The 18970-nt window shown below is 38.1% G+C and overlaps 1 protein-coding gene across 4 annotated transcripts in view; it reads right to left on the bottom strand.

Moving 5' to 3' along the window:
- The window catches only part of Plekhg7 (pleckstrin homology and RhoGEF domain containing G7), a 49820-nt gene that overhangs the window by 7889 nt on the left and 22961 nt on the right, over positions 1–18970 (bottom strand). For 3 of the 4 annotated variants that reach the window (XM_042693031.1, XM_042693033.1, XM_042693034.1), the window contains 8 exons: positions 18023–18121; positions 16955–17098; positions 13395–13490; positions 12147–12248; positions 9025–9138; positions 4644–4818; positions 2609–2724; positions 2172–2265 (listed from right to left, as the gene is read on the bottom strand). In XM_042693031.1, coding sequence (XP_042548965.1) covers positions 2172–2265; positions 2609–2724; positions 4644–4818; positions 9025–9138; positions 12147–12248; positions 13395–13490; positions 16955–17098; positions 18023–18121 — 940 coding nt within the window. The remainder of the gene's footprint in view (positions 1–2171; positions 2266–2608; positions 2725–4643; positions 4819–9024; positions 9139–12146; positions 12249–13394; positions 13491–16954; positions 17099–18022; positions 18122–18970) is intronic. The other variant, XM_042693032.1, reaches the window with a different exon arrangement.

The raw sequence follows: 18970 nt of genomic DNA, 5'->3' as shown, positions 1-18970 counted from the left end.
AAATAGTTATTTCTTATGTTTCATATTGTTTCCATAAATGTTTAGATGTTTTGCATGAAGCATTGTGTTTACAAATTTTCTTGTGTCACTTTTAATAGTTATTTAAGGCAAATAGACTTTCCTACTTCTCTTTTTCTTTCTTTCTTTTGTTGTTATTGTCAGTTGTGGGGCTTGAACTCTGGGCCTGGGGGCTGTCCCTGAGCTCTTCAGCTCAAAGCAAGCACTCTACCACTTGAGCCACAGTGCCACTTCTGGTATTCTGGTGGTTAATTGGAGATAAGAGTCTCACAGACTTTCCTGCCTGGCTAGGTCTCAGCCTCCTGAGTAGCTAGGATTACAAGTGTGAGCCACCAGCGCCCACCTACTTTTCTAATTTTCTTAAAGAGGGGAGCAATAGGAGAGAAATCAATGTTACTGTAGTTTACTATTTAGTAAGTAGAAAAGGAAATGTATACATTTCAGTGATTTCAGAGGAAAAGATAGTTTGCTCTGAAGAGGTTGTGACAATTACTTAAAAAGCAAATGTAGGAAAATCCAATCATTTTTGTAGTCTGCCCTATTTGTATTTATTTATATTATTCTAGAAGTTATTCCTTTGTGATTTTATTCCTACAAGCTGTATGGCAAAAAATAAGTAAAAGGAAGTGGGAGGTTTGGCTATCTACAAGGTTAAAAATGGCTGAGTACCACAGGCACAGATTATTCTTACCTCCCCTGCTTCATCCTAGACTTCCTGCCTAGTCATTCTGGTTTCATTTCCTCTCTGCCATTTTTTTCACATTGCTTCTTAGTAATTCTTAAGTAAACATGTTTTTAGGCCTTACATCCCTTTCATGAACTCAGTGACTGGTGCTAGATGAGTAGCACAGTGGTAGAGGAAAGGCAAATCTTGAGTTTGACGTGCATCACCAATAAAATAAAAATAGAAATAAAGGAGTTTAGTGATTTTATTTTTTTGCCCACTTTTCCTGGCTGAGTCCTGCTGTTTGTTTTGGTGCTTCTAGAAGGCTCTCAGGTCAGTATGGTCTGGCTTGAGCCAAGACTCTGCTGTTTACCTGCATGATGATTTTGAGCATGATATAAAATGCCCCATAAGCTCAGATTCCATACATAAAACACACAGAGGTAAACATAACTTTTCTGTATATCTCATTAGATTCCCTTTGATCTAAAACACTGACCTATCTGCCTTTCTTGCTTCACAGTTGCCTGTGCTGTCTCTGAAATACAGCAGATAGTCAATAAACGTTAAGAGTAAGCAATTTGACTCCTGTGTATTCTTCTCACAGGATCTCTGCTATCAACAGCAGGCATCTCCTTTGGGCCTTATACACAGTTGTTAACAACAAGATTTTGTGTAGGAATGAATGAATGGGATGATTACAAAATGTATTCTGGCCAGGCCACATTCAGATTATACTATTATATCCATTCTTCTTTTAGGTGCTCTCTATTGGGCCATTTATTCCTTACAACAAAAAGAGGAGGTGGAAGAGGGAAGACCTCTGTGACAGGCAGAACAGGCAGTTAACTGCAGGAGTTTTCCCTCCTGTTCACTCTACCTGGAGCCTATTCTCCCAGGTGGCTTCAATCTCCTAGCCCCTTCTACTGTCTTCATTATCTGCCTTGTCTTTCATCAACCTCATCTTTCCTATTTCTCAAAGTTCACCCCAGACCCTTGTGTTGCATAAAGACTGTGCTGGCATTTCAGCCTAAAGACTAATCTGAACTTAAACTTTAGGTTTACAATTAGGATAGAGCCTCCCAACCAGAGAGAATGGAGTATACAGAGTATTTTGTGTTTCAGTGGCACCTGAAACATGTGTGCTATGTAATGAGTTCTCAGTAAACACTTGGAAATTTGATTGTTTATCTCTCTACAGGAGTAAAATGATGATAATGGTGATGATTGCTAGGTTTGACCCAGAGTTTACTGTATACCAGACTTTATGTAAGCTGTTTTGTTTTAACAATGATTTTATGAGCTACATACAGCAATCTTACTTTTCAGATAAAACATAGCTAGTTCCACTGTGAAGTCTTTGGTCAAGCTGGAGCTCTTATTCACAGCTTCCTTCATCCTGATGATTTCCTGGCCCTTCAACTAATAGCAGTTGAACAAGTTATAAATGAGCAAAGATGTTGGGATTTTATGAGAATCATTTATTTACCTGCAAGAGTTAATTTTCCTTCATAGAGAAGGTGTCTGTTGGTTGGTGACAAGATGTTTTCTGCCATGTGTTCTTTAAAAATGTGTTTCAAACACTTGCAAAACAAAGGAGAAAATAAGAGAGATATTACTGATAAAAAGAGCACATTCAAGGACCTGAGGGTATTAACTCATCTAGAAAGTGGGGACATTTAGGAATGCCCCTGGATGAACACTGGGTATGAAAAAGAGTAGGAAAACCTCTCAGAGAGACTGTCTCCAGAATAGTACAGTGATGTCATTCTCTCTCTCCACATAGAAATAATGCCATATAGACAAAGGCAAAACTACCCCTTGCTCATAAAACTAGAGTTGTTCCTCAAGTGGATAGCTGGGGACTAAGACAGTCCACTTAAATGTTAGCCTTCCAGAAAGGGACATAACTGATCCTTTTTGTACCTCTGGAATGAAAAATCTTTTATCTCTATCCCAGAGAGGAGGCCACACTATAATTTCCTGTAGATGTCTAAATTTTTGGAAATTGTCAAGCCACTTCACTTTTCCTTCAAGATCCCCTGAAAGACAAGATGTATGTGATATGTTTTTAAATGCACATAACATTACAGTATAAATTTTAACCAGCACATACAATATCATTTAGACATTCTGCCTTTCCCTGCAGTTTCCTTTAACTTATTTGCTGTTTAAATATCTTAGAAAACTCATGAATTTTAAAGCAACCTCTTGCAGAGAAAAGTAATACAAAGCTTTTGTAAATCTTTTTTTTTTTTTTTGACGGTCGTGGGGCTTGAACTCTGGTTCTGGGAGCTGTCTCAGCATTTCAGCTCAAGGCGAGCACTCTACCACCTGAGCCACAGCCACTTCCAGTTTTCTGGTGGTTAATTGGAGATAAGAGTCTCATGATCTTTCCTGTCTGGGCTGGCTTTGAACCATGATCTTACAGGCGTGAGCCACTGGCGCCTGGCATAAATTTTTTTTTATACCCCATACCACACAAGCTGTTAAGCAAAGGAAGAAAAAACAGGACTAATAAGGACAAGCATGGCTTTTGATTTTAAAAGCCTACATTCTGTTCATGATAAGAATGATTATTTCAGCCAGGCACTAGTTCTATCTACTCAGGAGGCTGAGATCTGAGTATCATGGTTCAAAGTCCCCTGGGCCAGGAAAGTCTATGAGACTCTTATCTCCAATTAAATCACAGAAAAAGCTGGAAGTGGAGCTGTGGTTCCAGTGGTGGAGTGCTGGCCTTGAGGAAAACAAGCTCAGGGACAGCACCCAGACCAGTTCAATTCTTGGAACTGGCAAAAAAAAAAAAGAATGATTATTTCTTTTTTAGTTGTGTACCAGGCTTATGTCTGTAATCTCAGCTATTCAGGAGGCTGCAATCTGAAGATCATAGTTTGAAGCCAGCACAGGCCGGAAGGTCTGAGACTTTTTGTTGTTTTTGTTGGTCATGGGGCTTGAATTCTGGGCCTATGTGCGGTCCCTCAGCTCTTCAGCTCAAGGCAAGCACTCTACCACTTGAGCCACAGCACCACTCCCAGTTTTCTGAGTGGTTTGTTGGAGATAAGAGTCTCACAGATTTTCCTGCCTGGTCTGGCTTTGAACCATGATCCTCAGATCTCAGCCTCCTCAGTAACTAGGATTATAGGCATGAGCCACCAGTGCCCAGCTTTTTGGACTTTTATTTCCAGTTAAGCACCAAAAAAGGCTGGAAATGGAGCTGTGGCTGAGGTGGTAGAGTGATAGCCTTGAGAAAAAAAAAATAGCTCAGGGACAGCACCTGAGCCTTGAGTTCAATCCCTAGTATCAGCACAAAAAAAAATCAAAAACAAAAAATGTTAGTTTTTTTTTGGTAAGACTGTTTGCCTTTTGAAGCTTCACATTAATTTTCCAGCACTTTTTAATAACATATTTTGCTTTATGGCATATATCCTAGATTCCTTATTTGAATTTCAAATATATATAGCTACAAAAATAATCTCAAAGGATTTGCTCAGATCTCATCCTAAATTTCAGTTCTAAAGATTGCATCTGGCATTATTTTAATATTGGCCCTGGATTCCAGTGATTTAAAAACAGAATGAATGGCAATTTCTGCAGCAGATAGGTTTCTCAGGATGTTTACTCTCATTTGCTTTGTGGGAATTCAGAATGGATGTTAAAAACAGTGCTTTCAATCAACTGGGAAATAAGACTTTTCCTGCCTGAACTCACTTCTGAAACCTTTCACAGCAGAGCTATGTCCCATGCAAATTTGATGTTAACTGTTCTCTTAAATTTGTCAGGATATGACTGGAACCCATTGTTTTGTGTGTTTAATTTATAATGTACTCACACTTGGATCTCATTTCCCTGAATCATGACCCCAGGTCAGTGTAATTACCTTCTAGGATGGAAGCCCAGATGTTCCCAGGAGCCACAGAACTCCCCAGCTTTGTAATTAAGATCACATTTCTTGGGGACTTACGAATAGACTTTTCCACCTTTTCCTTGATGGAGTAGATCATGATTTTCTCAGTGGAGTCTGTACTTCTTTTCCAGATGTTCTTTAGCAATAAGGGATATCGAGTCAGCCTGTGCAAAGGGGCCACCAGGAGTTCAGGCAGGTGAAGTCGCTTGCACTGTTCATTTTGCTCACACCACTGAGGAGGGGGAAAAGCAGACGTGTCAGAATATCATCTCCCCTGTGGAGATGTGAGCAAACCTGGAGATAAGAAGTTTTTAGAGACTTGATAGCATTCAACTCTGAGCTTGCTGAAGCAATTTGTAAGCAATAGACTAGCTTTTGAAAATTCCATATTACATAGCCTTTAGTAAGCCTTATATACTAGTGCAAAGTTTTCACTTGTTTTTCATTGCTCAAGTATGCCTTGCATAATGGTGCTAGCCACACTAGTAGCTTTATCAAAGTATTTCTTCTTTTCTTCACACAAGAATCTTTCCAAGTATGCTCTTCCCTATACCCTACATACCAACATTGAGTCATGAAAAAGAACATGGGACATGGTCACAGAGCTTCAGGAGTCAGGCTTATAAGGACCGTCTTCCTTTCTCTGGACCTTGGGTTTCTCTTCTGTGAAGTAGCAAGAGCACTTGATGATATCCAAGTTCTTGTGTAGCTCCACATGGCTGTGAGTAGAGTGGTAATAGGTAGAAAGAAGGGGAGGAGGAGAGGAGAGCTGTGGCTTCATTGGCTGATTTCCAGGCTGACTCAACAGCATTCCAGTGATACTTCCTGGTTCTCCTAGGTAGCTGGAGAGTTCCAGTAACTGACTTCCCAATAGCAACTAGGGATCCCTTCAAAACACCCAACTTGGGCCAGTTCTCCAAATTACTGTGCTAACAGGAATAGCTCTAACTTCCAGCACTCACTGGTAGTCAGGGTAAATGTAAGTATGGGTGTAGTCCAAATACCAACCCAACAAAGCATAATGGAGACAAAGATTCAAGCTAGGGATATCAGAGACTTTTAGTGTTCTGGTAAACCTCAGAAGGGAAAGAAAAACCCACCGACAATTATGAAGGTAAAGCTGTTTTTCTTTAATCTCCTTTTTTGGCCTTATTTTTGGGTGCATTAGGAAGATCAATACATCTATCAAGAAAGATTGGACATAAAAGAACCTTTCACTGATGAGTCTAGATCAACATGTTTTATAAAACAATCCATGTTGTTTAATGAAACAGCAAGAGGAGGGACACAATTAAAAATATTTTCCTAGCAAAAATATCTTGGTGAGATGCAGCATTGAGCTGGGCAGTGAATATACCTGGAACCTTGGGTAAATCTTGGGTAGTACGGGGGATAAACTCCAGACCTCATTCTTGCTAGGCAGGTGTTCTTACCACTTGAGCTATGCTGGCAGAGAAAATTTGGAAGAGTAATTGCTTCAAATTTCACCTGCCACAGGTAGATAGTAAGAATAACTATTTCACTGGGTTGTTGAGAAGTTTGAGCTACCTCATCTATGACCCATCTCAAACATTGAATCTTAGGGCTCTAGAGTCCTGAGCTATACAAAGACCTTGTATCGGTTCCAGCCTCTCCCTCTGCATCATTCTCTCCCTCTGCATCATTCTAATTGATTATAGAATAGCAGGAAAAACCTATTCCCATCAATGCACACCTAGATAATGTTTGTACATCCAAAAAACCCAATCCCAGCCAGGAACCAGGGGCTCACACCTATAATCCTAGCTACTCAGGAAGCTGAGATCTGAGGATCACCGTTCGAAGCCAGCCTGAGCAGAAAAATCCCCGTGAGACTCTTCTCTCCAATTAACCACTCAAAAACCGGAAGTGGTGCTGTGACTCAAGTAGCAGAGCACTAGCCTTGAGCATAAAAAGGGACAGTGCCCAGGCCTTCAATTCAAGCCCCACAACTGACCAAAAAAAAAAAAAAACAACCAAAAAAACAAACCCAAAATCCCACATGGTAGGTGAGTAAATTCTTTCTAGTCCATTGATAATCCAGTTTGAGCCAGCCTATAACCTGAGAGATGTAAATTTCTAAGAAAAGTATTTATAGCACAGCGCAGCAAAGCAAGAGAATGAATATCAGCTTCAGATAAGCCTGAATTAGAATCCTTCCTACTCTTCTATTTAACAGCAAGTTGCCTAAATTTTCCAAGTTCTTGGAATAATTCCACAGAGTTATTGTATAGCCAAAGATATCAGTAATGTCTGGCATAAAGCAAGCATAGTGCTTGGTCCATAGCAGGGGTTAAAAATCAGTCCTCATTAGTTTGTATATGGATATTTTTGTTCTTTAATTTGCGGTGGTGGAAGGTGGATTTCTTTTCAACTCCTCAAAAGTCTCTCCTGGCCCCTTAGTTTTGCCTCATGTCTAGTAATGCATTATACACTTTTTTTTTCTTTTTTTGCTGGTCCTGGGGCTTGAACTTAGGGCCTGGGTGCTGTCCCTGAGCTGCTTTTGCCCAAGGCTAGCACTCTACTACTTGAGCCACAGCTCCACTTCCATCTTTTTCTATGATTGAGATAAAAGTCTCACAGACTTTTTCTGCCCAGGCTGGCTTCAAACTGTGATCTTCAGATCTCACATTCCTGAGTAGCTAGGATTACAGGTGTGAGCTACTGGCACCAGACAACATAATACATTTTAAAATCATTTATTATTGTAACAACATTTCATCCTTTACCCCTTTTCCTGAATACCTCTGGATAATATAATTTCAAATGTTAACATAAAGTTAACAGATCCTTGGCAATAATGACCCGAGGAATGGGAAAGAGTGCTAATACAAAGAACACTGGATTAAAAAAAATTAAATCGAGTATTTTAGTTAATACACAAGAACATATTTAAAGGGTACCCTGTGATTTTCAATATATGTATTCATCATGTTTAGATCACATTAAATATCTAAGGATCTTAATATGCTTTCTTTGCCATTTTTGCAACCTATGACATCACAAATGTCACATAACCTCTCTGAGCCTCAGGAACATGTGGGAACAGCATAATCACATTTGTAAGTTGATTAAATCATCTTTAAGAGATGATCAAGGTAGTGCCTGGTAAAACACTCCATATTATACATGCATTATGTGTTACCATAACAACATTGCACCCTTATTGCCTTTCTCTAATATCCTTAGATGCTGTGCTTGTTTCATATATTAACATAAATGACACTTCTGTATCACAATTTGAAAATGGTGGCTAGATTTTGTCAAAGTCATCTTTCCCACAGTGTAAGAGGTATAACTTAGAGTCTCGGCCAAGAATCTAATCCCTTAGTTTTCAGAGAAAATATTTACAGAATGATTGTCCCATATGCTTGCTAATCAATCGAGGTTTCAGTTTTTGCTTTTGAAAGCAAAGAAAATATTGAAAGGTGGAAGTTACCCAAGATTGGGTTAAGCCTCTTCACTTCTCTTTTCTCATCCCTGCCAAACCTAGGCTTCCTGTCACATGTAGGCCATGGCAAAAACCTATGGACTCACAACTGAGTCATTGGGAGCCCAGGAAACCTTTCCTTCCAAGCCTTTGAGAAGATGTTCTGCCAGGAGTTCTTGCAGCTGTAGGGAAAAGCTGGTTTTCTGGAATGGGTTGGACCACTTTCCCTGGGTCATACAAAAAGACTCAGGCATAGTTCTGAAAAGATACAGTTCAGGCTAAAAAATGTCAGAGGAGGCAAAGGAGTTGGAGAAGACAAGGGAAATTGGTTCCCAGTTTGTTAGCAAATACTGAATGCCTCAGCAGAAATCCTTTGTTCTAATGTTTCTGAGCCCCAGAGCTGCCACACTGCACAGTTCTAAGAGCAACAATTACATTGGGCTCTGTGAGCTAACCTAGAAGGTGCTGTTTGTACAGAATGTAATGTAAATAGTGTTCCTAATTTTTGTGCAATAGGACTTTACTGGGACAAAATCCTACAAGGTACAAACGTCTAGTCACCAACAAAGTCTTTATTTTTATTCTACTTTCTCCTTACAACTGATGGATTTCTTTTGTTTGTTTTTGTTTTGTTTTGTTTTACAATGGAGAGGACTGAACTCGGCCTTGCACTTACTAGTCAAGTGCTCTTCCACTGAGGTAAATCCCCAACCCTACGGATGACTAGCTTCTATCACAAGCAAACCAATGCAGAAATAAAACATTCTAAAGCCCAAGACAAAATTTCAAGAAGGATATTAGATATAATTTTTTCATATGTACTATTTGAAATTACTTAGTGTGTAGAGAAAGATGTATTTATGAGAAAGGTAGAATTAATATTCTATATCATGTATTTTTTCTTCCCTTGGATCCAGTTTAATAATTCTTAGTTTCTGTTACAACCAAAGAGTGCCAGAAAACATGAAAGACAATTAACTTGTACTGTACTTTTAGATAAATGCTGAAGTCATCTCTCTGCTTCAGGCTCTCAAGATAAAACACAGCAGCAGAGTAATTCAAGCAGTAGGTCTGGTGGCTCTGACAGAGGCTTCCTCGGAAATACTGGAAGAAGAGGAAGAGAATCAGCAGACATTCATGTGGGCTCCACTATGATCTCAAGGGAGCTGTGGCTGTATAGTTTATAAACTGACTGGTAAGCTCTGCAGCATATATTCTAATAAAAAATATGCTGTTCCTATAATAAAATTAACACCCCAGAAAATGGTCTCCTTATCCTCTACACTAAAGGAAAATTCTATTTAAAGGATCATGATTTAATTAATCATTTTCTCCTCATTTTATGTTTAGTTGAGGATCATGAAACATGAATTGTGCCTAATAAGTAATTGCCTTTGATTTCATTGTTGGTTGATGTTAAGCTTGTGTTGATTGTAATTATAGTAACAATGTTTAACTTTCTATCAAATATTTCTCAAAAATACCCATTTTATCCTCCTGGCCTTTAAAAATGTAGAAATTCGGAACATCTCTATAAAGTGTGCATATTCAGTACCATGCATTTTGTTTAGTAGTCTTATCTGCCATAATGTTTATCTTCTTCATAATTCTTTGTAATTCCTGAAGCTTGACATAATGAGTGTATATATATATATATATATATATATATTCATATATATAATGGTCAAACTGAGCATATCACATGATATGCCACCATTTCAGTTAAGTATCTCTTTTGAAAACTATGGTTATTCTCTCTTCAGCAATATTTCTGATTCATTACAGGCAGATACTTTCTTTAGGATTCCATAATATCTATCAGGTTGTTAAGCCTATGTGTCTGTTGATAGGTTTAGTGATTAATAGAACACTCCATGAGCCCTATTAAGGAATTTCCAATATTACCAAAATGGGGTAGATCAGCAAAGAAGACACTTGCAGGAAATGTTTGAACTACCATAGTAGAATAGATATATAGTGAGTAGAGGAAGCAGACCCAGTAAAAATAAAACAATATATACACATTCTCTCTCACACACACACATACCACACACAGAGAAGTGACAGCAATAAAGCCAGAGACAATGAAAATCTATAATTTTTTTCACAGACTTTAGAGGATGAAATACTAATGGAAAGCAGTGTTAGGTATAGACAAAAGTAATTTGGAAGAATATTTTGAGAGTTTATTTTGGAGGATGTGTGTTGATGGCTGAGCTGAGAAGAGGACTTGGAGGGAACATCTTCTCTCAGGTACTGTGTGCCTGAGAAACCACTCAAGGAGGAGGCCAATAGCATGAGTTATTAGTGATTAGGATTAGAAATCCAGTTCTAGTACTTATCTACCTAGCCAAGCCTCAGTTTCCTTCTTAGTGACTTCCTCAGATGGTTGGTGTTTGACTCCAAGGTGTCCTAATCTTGCAGCATCTTGTGAGAAACTGATAGACTATTTACTCTTCATCTAGTTGCATGTACATGCTTCTCTGGTGGTACATAATGATTTGCTATGGCTAATGAAATGTGATCAGATGAGCCAAGTTTGCTTTAGGCAGAAAACTAAATAGCCAGTACTTGGCAACAAATGCTCATTTTTGCTATAGCAGTCTGTGATGTTCCAAGTGGTGACTGCTCCACCAACATGTATACTAAAGTTGGAACAGAGACAGATGGAACACTGAGCACAAGTGGATACAAACCAGCTGCAGAGATCTGAGGGTTACTAGTTACTGTGGCACAATTGAATCTAACCTGACTGGTATAGAACCTTTTATATGTTGGAAAACTTTATAAACCATCTTTGCAAGCCTGAAACAAAGTACAGAGGATTCATATGCAAGTTATATTCTAGACCCTTAGTAAAGAATCTACTAATATCCTGTTCTTTAGAAGGCCATGCATTTTGGTAGAGAGTTGCTATTTCTCCGGACTACAAAAAAAAAGTCAAAACAGTTTTGACTTCCATGGAAGTATGGAGATTTTTCTAGTTAATTTCCCAATGTTATATATTTTTTTATATTTTCTGAGCTTTTTACATTTAAATCTTTCTGATATAGTAAAACTCTTTCATACCCAACTTTTAGCACCATTTCTCCATGAACCATTTACCTCAGTAATGATTCAAACTCCCACCCCAACTTAGAAGGTTATCTTTGTTGGAATCTCAAAATATCTACATTCTCTTTTTCAGCAGATAATCATCAGTCGCATTATTAGATGACTTTCTCCTCCACTACAATGGAGATTCCTCAAGTGTAGGGATTTGTATAATGTTGTATGTTGGGTGCAGGATATACTTCACACATTATACTCAGTAAGTGTTAAATAAATCTCAATATCTATTTTTTTTGGTGGGGGGGGGTCCTGTCGTGGGGCCTGAACTCTGGGCCTGGGTGCTGTTCCTCAGCTCTTCAGCTCAAGGCTAGCGCTCTACCACTCGAGCCACAGTGCCTTCCGGCTTTTTTCTTTTTGCTTATGTGGTGCTAAGGAATCGAACCCAGGGCCTCATGCATGCAAGGCAAGCGCTCTACCACTGAGCCACTTTCCCAGCCCCTCAATATCTATTTTTAATGGAGCATGAATTAAAATCTTGCTGAGTGAGACTTGATAGAGATTGGATTAAAGGTCAGAGTAAAAATGAGCGGGAGGTCCATCTATCTACAAAAGAAATAAGTAACTCTGATCAAGCCAGGACTGTGGATTTTCCTCATTTCTCCTCATGATGCATGAGATATTATCAAGGGTGTGATGGATCTGAAAGTGTATTTATTTTTTTGTGAGAGATGGACATTTTTGTTAAAAGAACAATTGAACCATGTAATTAGTGAATACTAAACTTTCGCCACAGATATTGCTTTAAGAACAGATTTGGAAATGGCTTTTCTGTGCATGCAGATTTTTTGTATTAATAAATCAACAGGAGACATGCGGGAGGTAAACAAAATTTGTATGCCATCTCTTACCATTCATTGGTAAGGAAAGAGAAGGCTCCTTTCTGGGGAGGTGATGGCAGAAATTTTCCAGGAACAGCAAAGAAATTAAGTAGCTATGAACAACTGTCCTGGGAGATGGCTGCATTCATTTCATGAAGATGAGATCTTCCAGAAGGGTTTTACCTTTGTGAGCACAGGAATGAAATCCACCAATCGTGAAGTCTCAGAAGCATCTACATAGTCCTTGATGATACTCAAAAGACTGTTCACAAAACCAAGGCTTGTCTAGGGCCAGAGAGAAATAAAACAAGAGTAGGTACAAATTCAGGGTAGGGAATCAAAGTATGATGAAACTGGTTATGGTGGCATATGATGAAACTGGTTATGGTGGCATCTGTCTGTAGTCCAAGTACCTGGAGGACTGAAACAAGAAGATCTGGAGTTCAAGGCTAGACTGTTTTAGATAACAAAACTTTGTCTTAAAATGCCACAAAAACTTAGACATAAAAACATGATGAAGCTGGGCACCTATGGCTCACACCTGTAATCCTAGCTACTCAGGAGACTGAGATGTGAGGATTACGATTCAAAGCCAGCCCCAGCAGGAAAGCGCATGAGACTTATCTTCAATTAACCACCAGAAAACGGGAAGTGGCAATATGGCTCAAGTGGTGGAGCGCTCGCCTTGAGCTGAAGAGCTGAGGGACAGCGCCCAGGCCCAGAGTTCAAGCCCCACCACTGACAAAAACAAAAACCAAAAAACCAACCTACCCCGCAAAAAAAAAGATGAATCTTAATTGTCATTCTTTCAGATGTTTTCTATTTTACCAAAATTTAAAGATTTATTTCTTTAACACTTCTATATATGTGTATCATGTGTGTGTTTTTAAAAAACTATTAAGCATATATATATATATACACATATATAAAGAGAGAGAGAGACAGACAGACAGATAGATAGACAGACAGACACGGAGCTGAAGATCTAACCCAGAACTTTGCTCATGCTAGGCAATGCTTACTACCAAACTGCAAACTGTATCCCAATCTCAGATGAATAAATTTTTATTGCTGTCTTTCCCTCCTATGAGAAGAAAGATAGTATTCATTCTCATTATACATGAGAAAATGGCCTTCATTTGAAATTAGCAATTTATAAAAATGACGCAGATATTTGGATTATGTCTACTTTCTCAAACAGTTATAGAAAATAAAAAATGAAGACTGTTGGTAAGAAGACAGTGGATATGTTTTAGAAGTCCTTTTTATGAAACTGAATTCCTGACCAGATTTGGAGATAGAATGTAAAATAAATTACATTACATATTTTAATATGGAATATAAGTTGTAGATAAGCACCAAGCATGAAATTTCATGATCTTTTGGTGAATTTTAATACATGATTGCTGGTATCTTGCTACTTTGGCTTACCTGAGTTAACTCTTCCAGGTTTGCAAAAAGTCTCCACAAATCCACATCCAGGAGATATTCATGAATTTGCAGATACTTTAGTGTACTCATAAAGATCTTTAAAAAATAAGTGCACATTATTTTGTGTTTTAAATTTTGAAGAATATCATATATACTTATTGATATTACTATAGACTGTAGAAATAAGTATTCCCAACATTTAAGGATTTTAATACAAATCATGGCATTTAAGTTTGATAGAATATATTGGAGATGTGCCCTTCCATATAAAATTGTTTCTGAAGTGAGTCCTTACAATGTTCCTGTTGAATACAATCTGTCCAAATGGACTTTCTGTGCTTCACATTGCCCAAGAAATCCCAAAGTTTCTCTTCTTGCTGACAGCACTAAATTCATAGCTCATGATATGTTCTCATTTATTCCTTCCTTTATAAAAACTCAAATGTCTGTAATGTCTAAGGAATTGAAAATAGAGAATGAGTCAATTAATGACTAGTAAGTAGTAATGTGAGTCAATTTGGATAAATGTGTTAATTATTAATGAAGAGGCTAAGCAAGTCTTGAGTTATTATTTCTTAAGTTGATGCTTTTACACAAAAGGGGAGCAACAATGAGTCAAGAAAGAACAAACAATTCATCTGCTCCTTATTCTATAAACTGCAGAGAATAATTAATTGGCAGAGGAATACTTGACTTACATTAGCATTTAAAAGGACAATTTTAAGAATTTTAAATGTGAAAAGATGAGGCTTCAGATGACTAATCTTCCTCAGGTGCCATACCTGAGTTATGTAACCAGTGCAGAGAGTGGTTCTTGAACAAGCATCAAATTATCCAGAGACCTTGTTAAACCAGAGCTTGCTAGTCTCCAACCCAGAGATTCTGATTCTGTAGATCTGGCATGGGGTCTGAGGATGTGCTGCTAACCAGTTCCCTAATGATTCAGATGAAGCTGATCTAAAGGCCAAATGTGGAGAACCATTAACCCAGAGCTTCCTAAATCCAGATTGGTATTGGTAGTCTAAAAATATGTCAATTCCAACCTTTGAAACAGTTGGCAAAACAAGCAACCAAATCCATAACAAAACAAAACCCAAGAATCCATAATGATAGCTCAATTGGGACAGGTTAGAAGGAACTAGTTTTTCGTTGTTGTTTTTATAATTCATGGTTTCTCTGAAATATTTGAGATTAAAAATATATTGGGTTCTCCAGCATATTTATCTTATTATTTGAGTTACAAATTACTTAAATACACTGGGGGAATTTAAAAATAATTTCAAATTAGCCTTTTCTTAAACAGAAATTGTTAGTTTGAAAAGCTTAGGTAGTGGGATGGAAGTTTCTGAGCCTTAGGACCAGGTATACTTAATTGGGTGAATCATTATTGCTTTGCAGGTGACCTTCCTGCTCTAGTGCTGTCCTCCGTGATAGAATCCTGTTTTTCACCTTATTCTCTCCTCCCCAGGCTGCCCATGTGACTTGTGGCCTACTGACCTGGCTTCCATCAGTGGCCTTGATGGGCTTAAGCCAGTTAGTATTTATTCCTTATCTAGTTAAAATTGTTAGTTCAGGGGTGGGCATGTGAATGAAGCTGTTGAACAAGATGAATCTCAAGATTTGTTTAGAATGCAGAGGAAAAAGTGTCCACCCCACCTCTCTCTTCCTTTCTCCCTCCTTTCCTGCTCAAAGACTAGCTATTTTGTGATTATAAGAGAAACTAGTCATAGGCTGCAGCTAATGCCTGGGAAGGCAGGTATGAGAGAGGAAAATAAATTTTGTCCTTGTTTTTGAGCCCTTTGATCAAACAAACTTCAAATTCTCCTTCCTGTGACTTTATCATCACATGGCCGGTTTACTACTGTGGTAGTTAATCTACTTTTCTGTTACTTGCTCTCCTAAACATCCTGAAATCCATACTCTAAATTTCAGTTTTTTCAGAGTGTCTTGTGGTTAAAACTTTGCTAAGAAGGGACTTAGTGTGGTGACTGACAATAAATCTTATAAAAAAACAACTTATACTTGGATAGCACTTAATAGAGTTCAAACAAAATGAATTTGATATACAATAATTGAATATGATAGGACATTGCCATGCTCTTTTTATAGCCTAGTTCAGAGATTGTCAGACTACAGTCTGTAGGCTGTAACTCATTGCAGCCACCTGTTTTGTAAATCATGTTTTACAGTGATGCTTTCATGTACATCCCTCTACATATTATCTGTACCTGTTTTTATACTGCAGTGGCAAATTGAGAAGTTGCAATGAAGACCGTATGGTCTGAAAGCTTAAAATATTTACTGTCTGAATTTCTATGATTTGTTTTCTCCTCAATCCATAGGTTGGAAACTTAATCCGCAGTGCTTTAGTGTTGGAAAAGCTTATTAGGCCATAAGGACTTCTACCCTTATGAATGAGGAGTTAGAACTAGTTATGTTGGAGCAACTTTGTCACCTCAAAAGTGGGCTTGTTATAAAGGTGAGGGGACCTTACTTTTGTTCTCTTTGTGGTTTCTCTCACTATATGATAGTTTCTTCCATGTTTTAATGCTGCAAAAAGGCATCCACCAGATACAACCCTGCCATTTCTGCCTCCATGAGTCAAATAAGTACTTTATTTACAAATTACAGCAACCCAAAGTAGACTTAAGATATAGGCCTTTACGGAAAATGTTTGCAAAAGCCTGGCTTAGTAAATAGAGAAGGACAGGATGGTAGGGGAAAAACAGAGGAGGAGGCAACAATGCTGGATAAGAAATGTACTCATTACCTTGCTCATGTAACTGTAACCCTTCCATGCAGTATTTTCACAATAAAAAACTTATTTAAAAAAGAAAATAGAGAAGTCACATTGAAGTAAGAGATTCACTGATTGAACTCAGTTTTCCCAAAGCAGTGCTCTCTAGATATGAAGACTAGAATTCAAAAATGTTATGGGCAGAGGTAGTGTTGAGAAACACATCGATCAGTCTTCTCTGTGGTCTCCATTCCCTCCTTTCCTCTGTGGTTCTTCTATAATGAACTAACTGTATTCTTGAATCTTCTCCAGAACAGAGTTGTAGCACTGTACAATCATCATAAGGTTAATCACGAATATACCATATAATCTAACTATGTTGTGTTTTATGTGGATATAGCCCCAGAAATCTGCACCTGTGACTGTGCAGTTGGTGAATACTTTGACCTGGCATTATTTCTGAGGGAGCAAAAACTCCAGAAGAGGAAACCCACTAAAGCTGGGCTGGGCTGCTTTGAGGGTGGTAGAGAACTTTCTCACATAGGAGTAAGTGAATGCTGGTGACAAGGAAGCAGAAGAGATGTACATGGCCAGTAGGAAGCTGGGACAGTGTACTAGGAGATTTCATCTGATCCTTAGAGACTACATTTAAGAAAAGATTGAAAAGATAGCCACTAATAGCTGACCACAAATAAGCAATAAGTAAAACTTTCTTCAAGATCTTCAGAAAGGGAAAATTTTCCTTTTTTAAAGCACAAACTCAAATCCTTAAAGAACCAAATTAATATTTCCCAGATACTATAAAAATTAAAGCCAGCATTACCATTTTAAGAACTAGCAAATGGTCCAAGAAATAAGTGCATTCACTTGTGAAAAGTTCCCATATGGCCTCTTGCTGCTTTGTCAAATCGAATTGATCATCAGGGAGTTTTTTATGTGTTTCCATGACTTCACTCCAGGTTTTATCCTATACATGGGGAGACAAAGGGAGAGTAAAACATTTCTACCTCATTGAGTTGACCTGTCCTCAGTTTCCTTCATCCACACTGTGTCAGGAATCCTTATGCAGATGCTGTGTCCCCATTGATAGCTCTTGGAACTACCCCAAACCACAGCTTTTCCTTGAGGCTCAGGGACACCAGTTCCTCAGTATGAAGCATGTAGATTTAGCACAAAAAAAACAAATTCAAATTGATGTTGTTTGGAATTATGCTTGAGAATTTAATGAATCATTTCCAGCTTGTTTTAAGCCTCAAAGAATCAAATCTAGAACAGGGTAGTCTTGATTCTAAGTTCCACTGGCAAAAGCTTGTAGATCATGATTATAACTGTTTTTGAGCTCTAAAAGACTGTTAAAAAGTGTCTACAAGCAACATATTTCTCAAATGAAGGAAGACACAGAGGTGAATGCTAGTAACAACTGTAGTTATTTGTTCTGAAAAGTCCTCCTTTAGCCAATTTGGTGGTTGTGAGAACATCATGTGATAGGCAAACTAAGATGGCTGAGGTATCACTAGGCCAGCTTATCTTATGAGACCATAAATATGGTCCATTATTGACAGAAATGAAATATTTTCTAATTGTGATTTTTAAATTTACTGTCTATTAATTTATAAAGGGATTTCAACATGATATATATGGTAGTTGACTGTAGTAACATTTCTAAAGGGCTTTGTGGCCTGCACAGTGCTCTCATCCATTACCTGTTTCAGATAAAGTAACTTCCCCTTAGGTTCAGGTTCAGTGTTTCCCCCAGGCCTGAGATCATTCCCTGAACCTGGCTGTTAGGTTATTATGAACAAGGCAATAATCTGATAACTTAAAACAACGATAAGAAAATAGAAGAAGAAAATGGAAAGCTAGTCCACATAACAAACAATTCAAGACAAACCTTAAGACTGTAGAACTCGTAGCCCCTGAAGTCTGTAATCCGCACAGAGGAAAGGCAGCTTTCCAGATTGGACATGTGTTTGTGTTTATCTTTGTTCTGCTTAAAGATGGCAAGAATATAGTATTTTCAAACATGAATTCCTTAGTGACATGGTTTTAGTAGCCTCTGCATCTCCAAACCACAAACAGATCCAGCATTTTAAACCACAAACAGCTCCAAGGCCATTTTAAGTTATATTATGACCTGCCAAGTCACAGAATGACAGAGCTGGAGGCTTAAGAGATTGTCTAGTTTAAACCTTTCATTCCACTAATAGAAAAAAAAAGTGGTCATACAACAAATACATGGACTCTTAAGTCTAGTGTCCACCCTGTGGAGTAACATATATTCTTCTGAGTTCAGACTTTTACACAGGCCATCAGCATGAGAAAGCACCATGGCTGTAATAGTTTGACCCCTCATATAGCAGATGTCTAAATAAAGCTGATAGTGTTAAGTAGGCTTGTCCAACACTATGATTCTCTACCAAAGAATAACAAATAACATGAAAAACTCTAGTTTTCTTAAAATGAGACTACCCACTTAATTTTGGTATTATAGTATCTCTTCTAAATAACATTTGTTTAAAAAATCTGATTACAAAAAGCTGGATGCTGGTGGCTCATGCCTGTAATCCTCGCTACTTAGGAGGCTAAGATCTGAAGATTGCATTTTGAAGCCAGTTCAGGCAGGAAAGTCCCTGAGACTTTATCTCCAATTAACCACAAGAAGCCAGAAATGGAGTTGTGGCTCAAAGTAGAGTACTAGCCTTGGGGCACAAAAGCTCAGGGACAGTGCTCAGGCCCAGAGTTCAAACCCCAGGAGTGGAAAAAAAATAAGACTTCAAAGGCACTGTAGAAAACCTGAGAAACAAAGAAAAACAATAACAAAATTAAAGCCATTCATAAT

Source organism: Dipodomys spectabilis, unplaced genomic scaffold, assembly GCF_019054845.1.
Source record: "Dipodomys spectabilis isolate Male_0828 unplaced genomic scaffold, ASM1905484v1 ptg000163l, whole genome shotgun sequence".
NCBI lineage: Eukaryota > Metazoa > Chordata > Mammalia > Rodentia > Heteromyidae > Dipodomys > Dipodomys spectabilis.
This window is presented reverse-complemented; position numbering and strand designations above follow the sequence as displayed.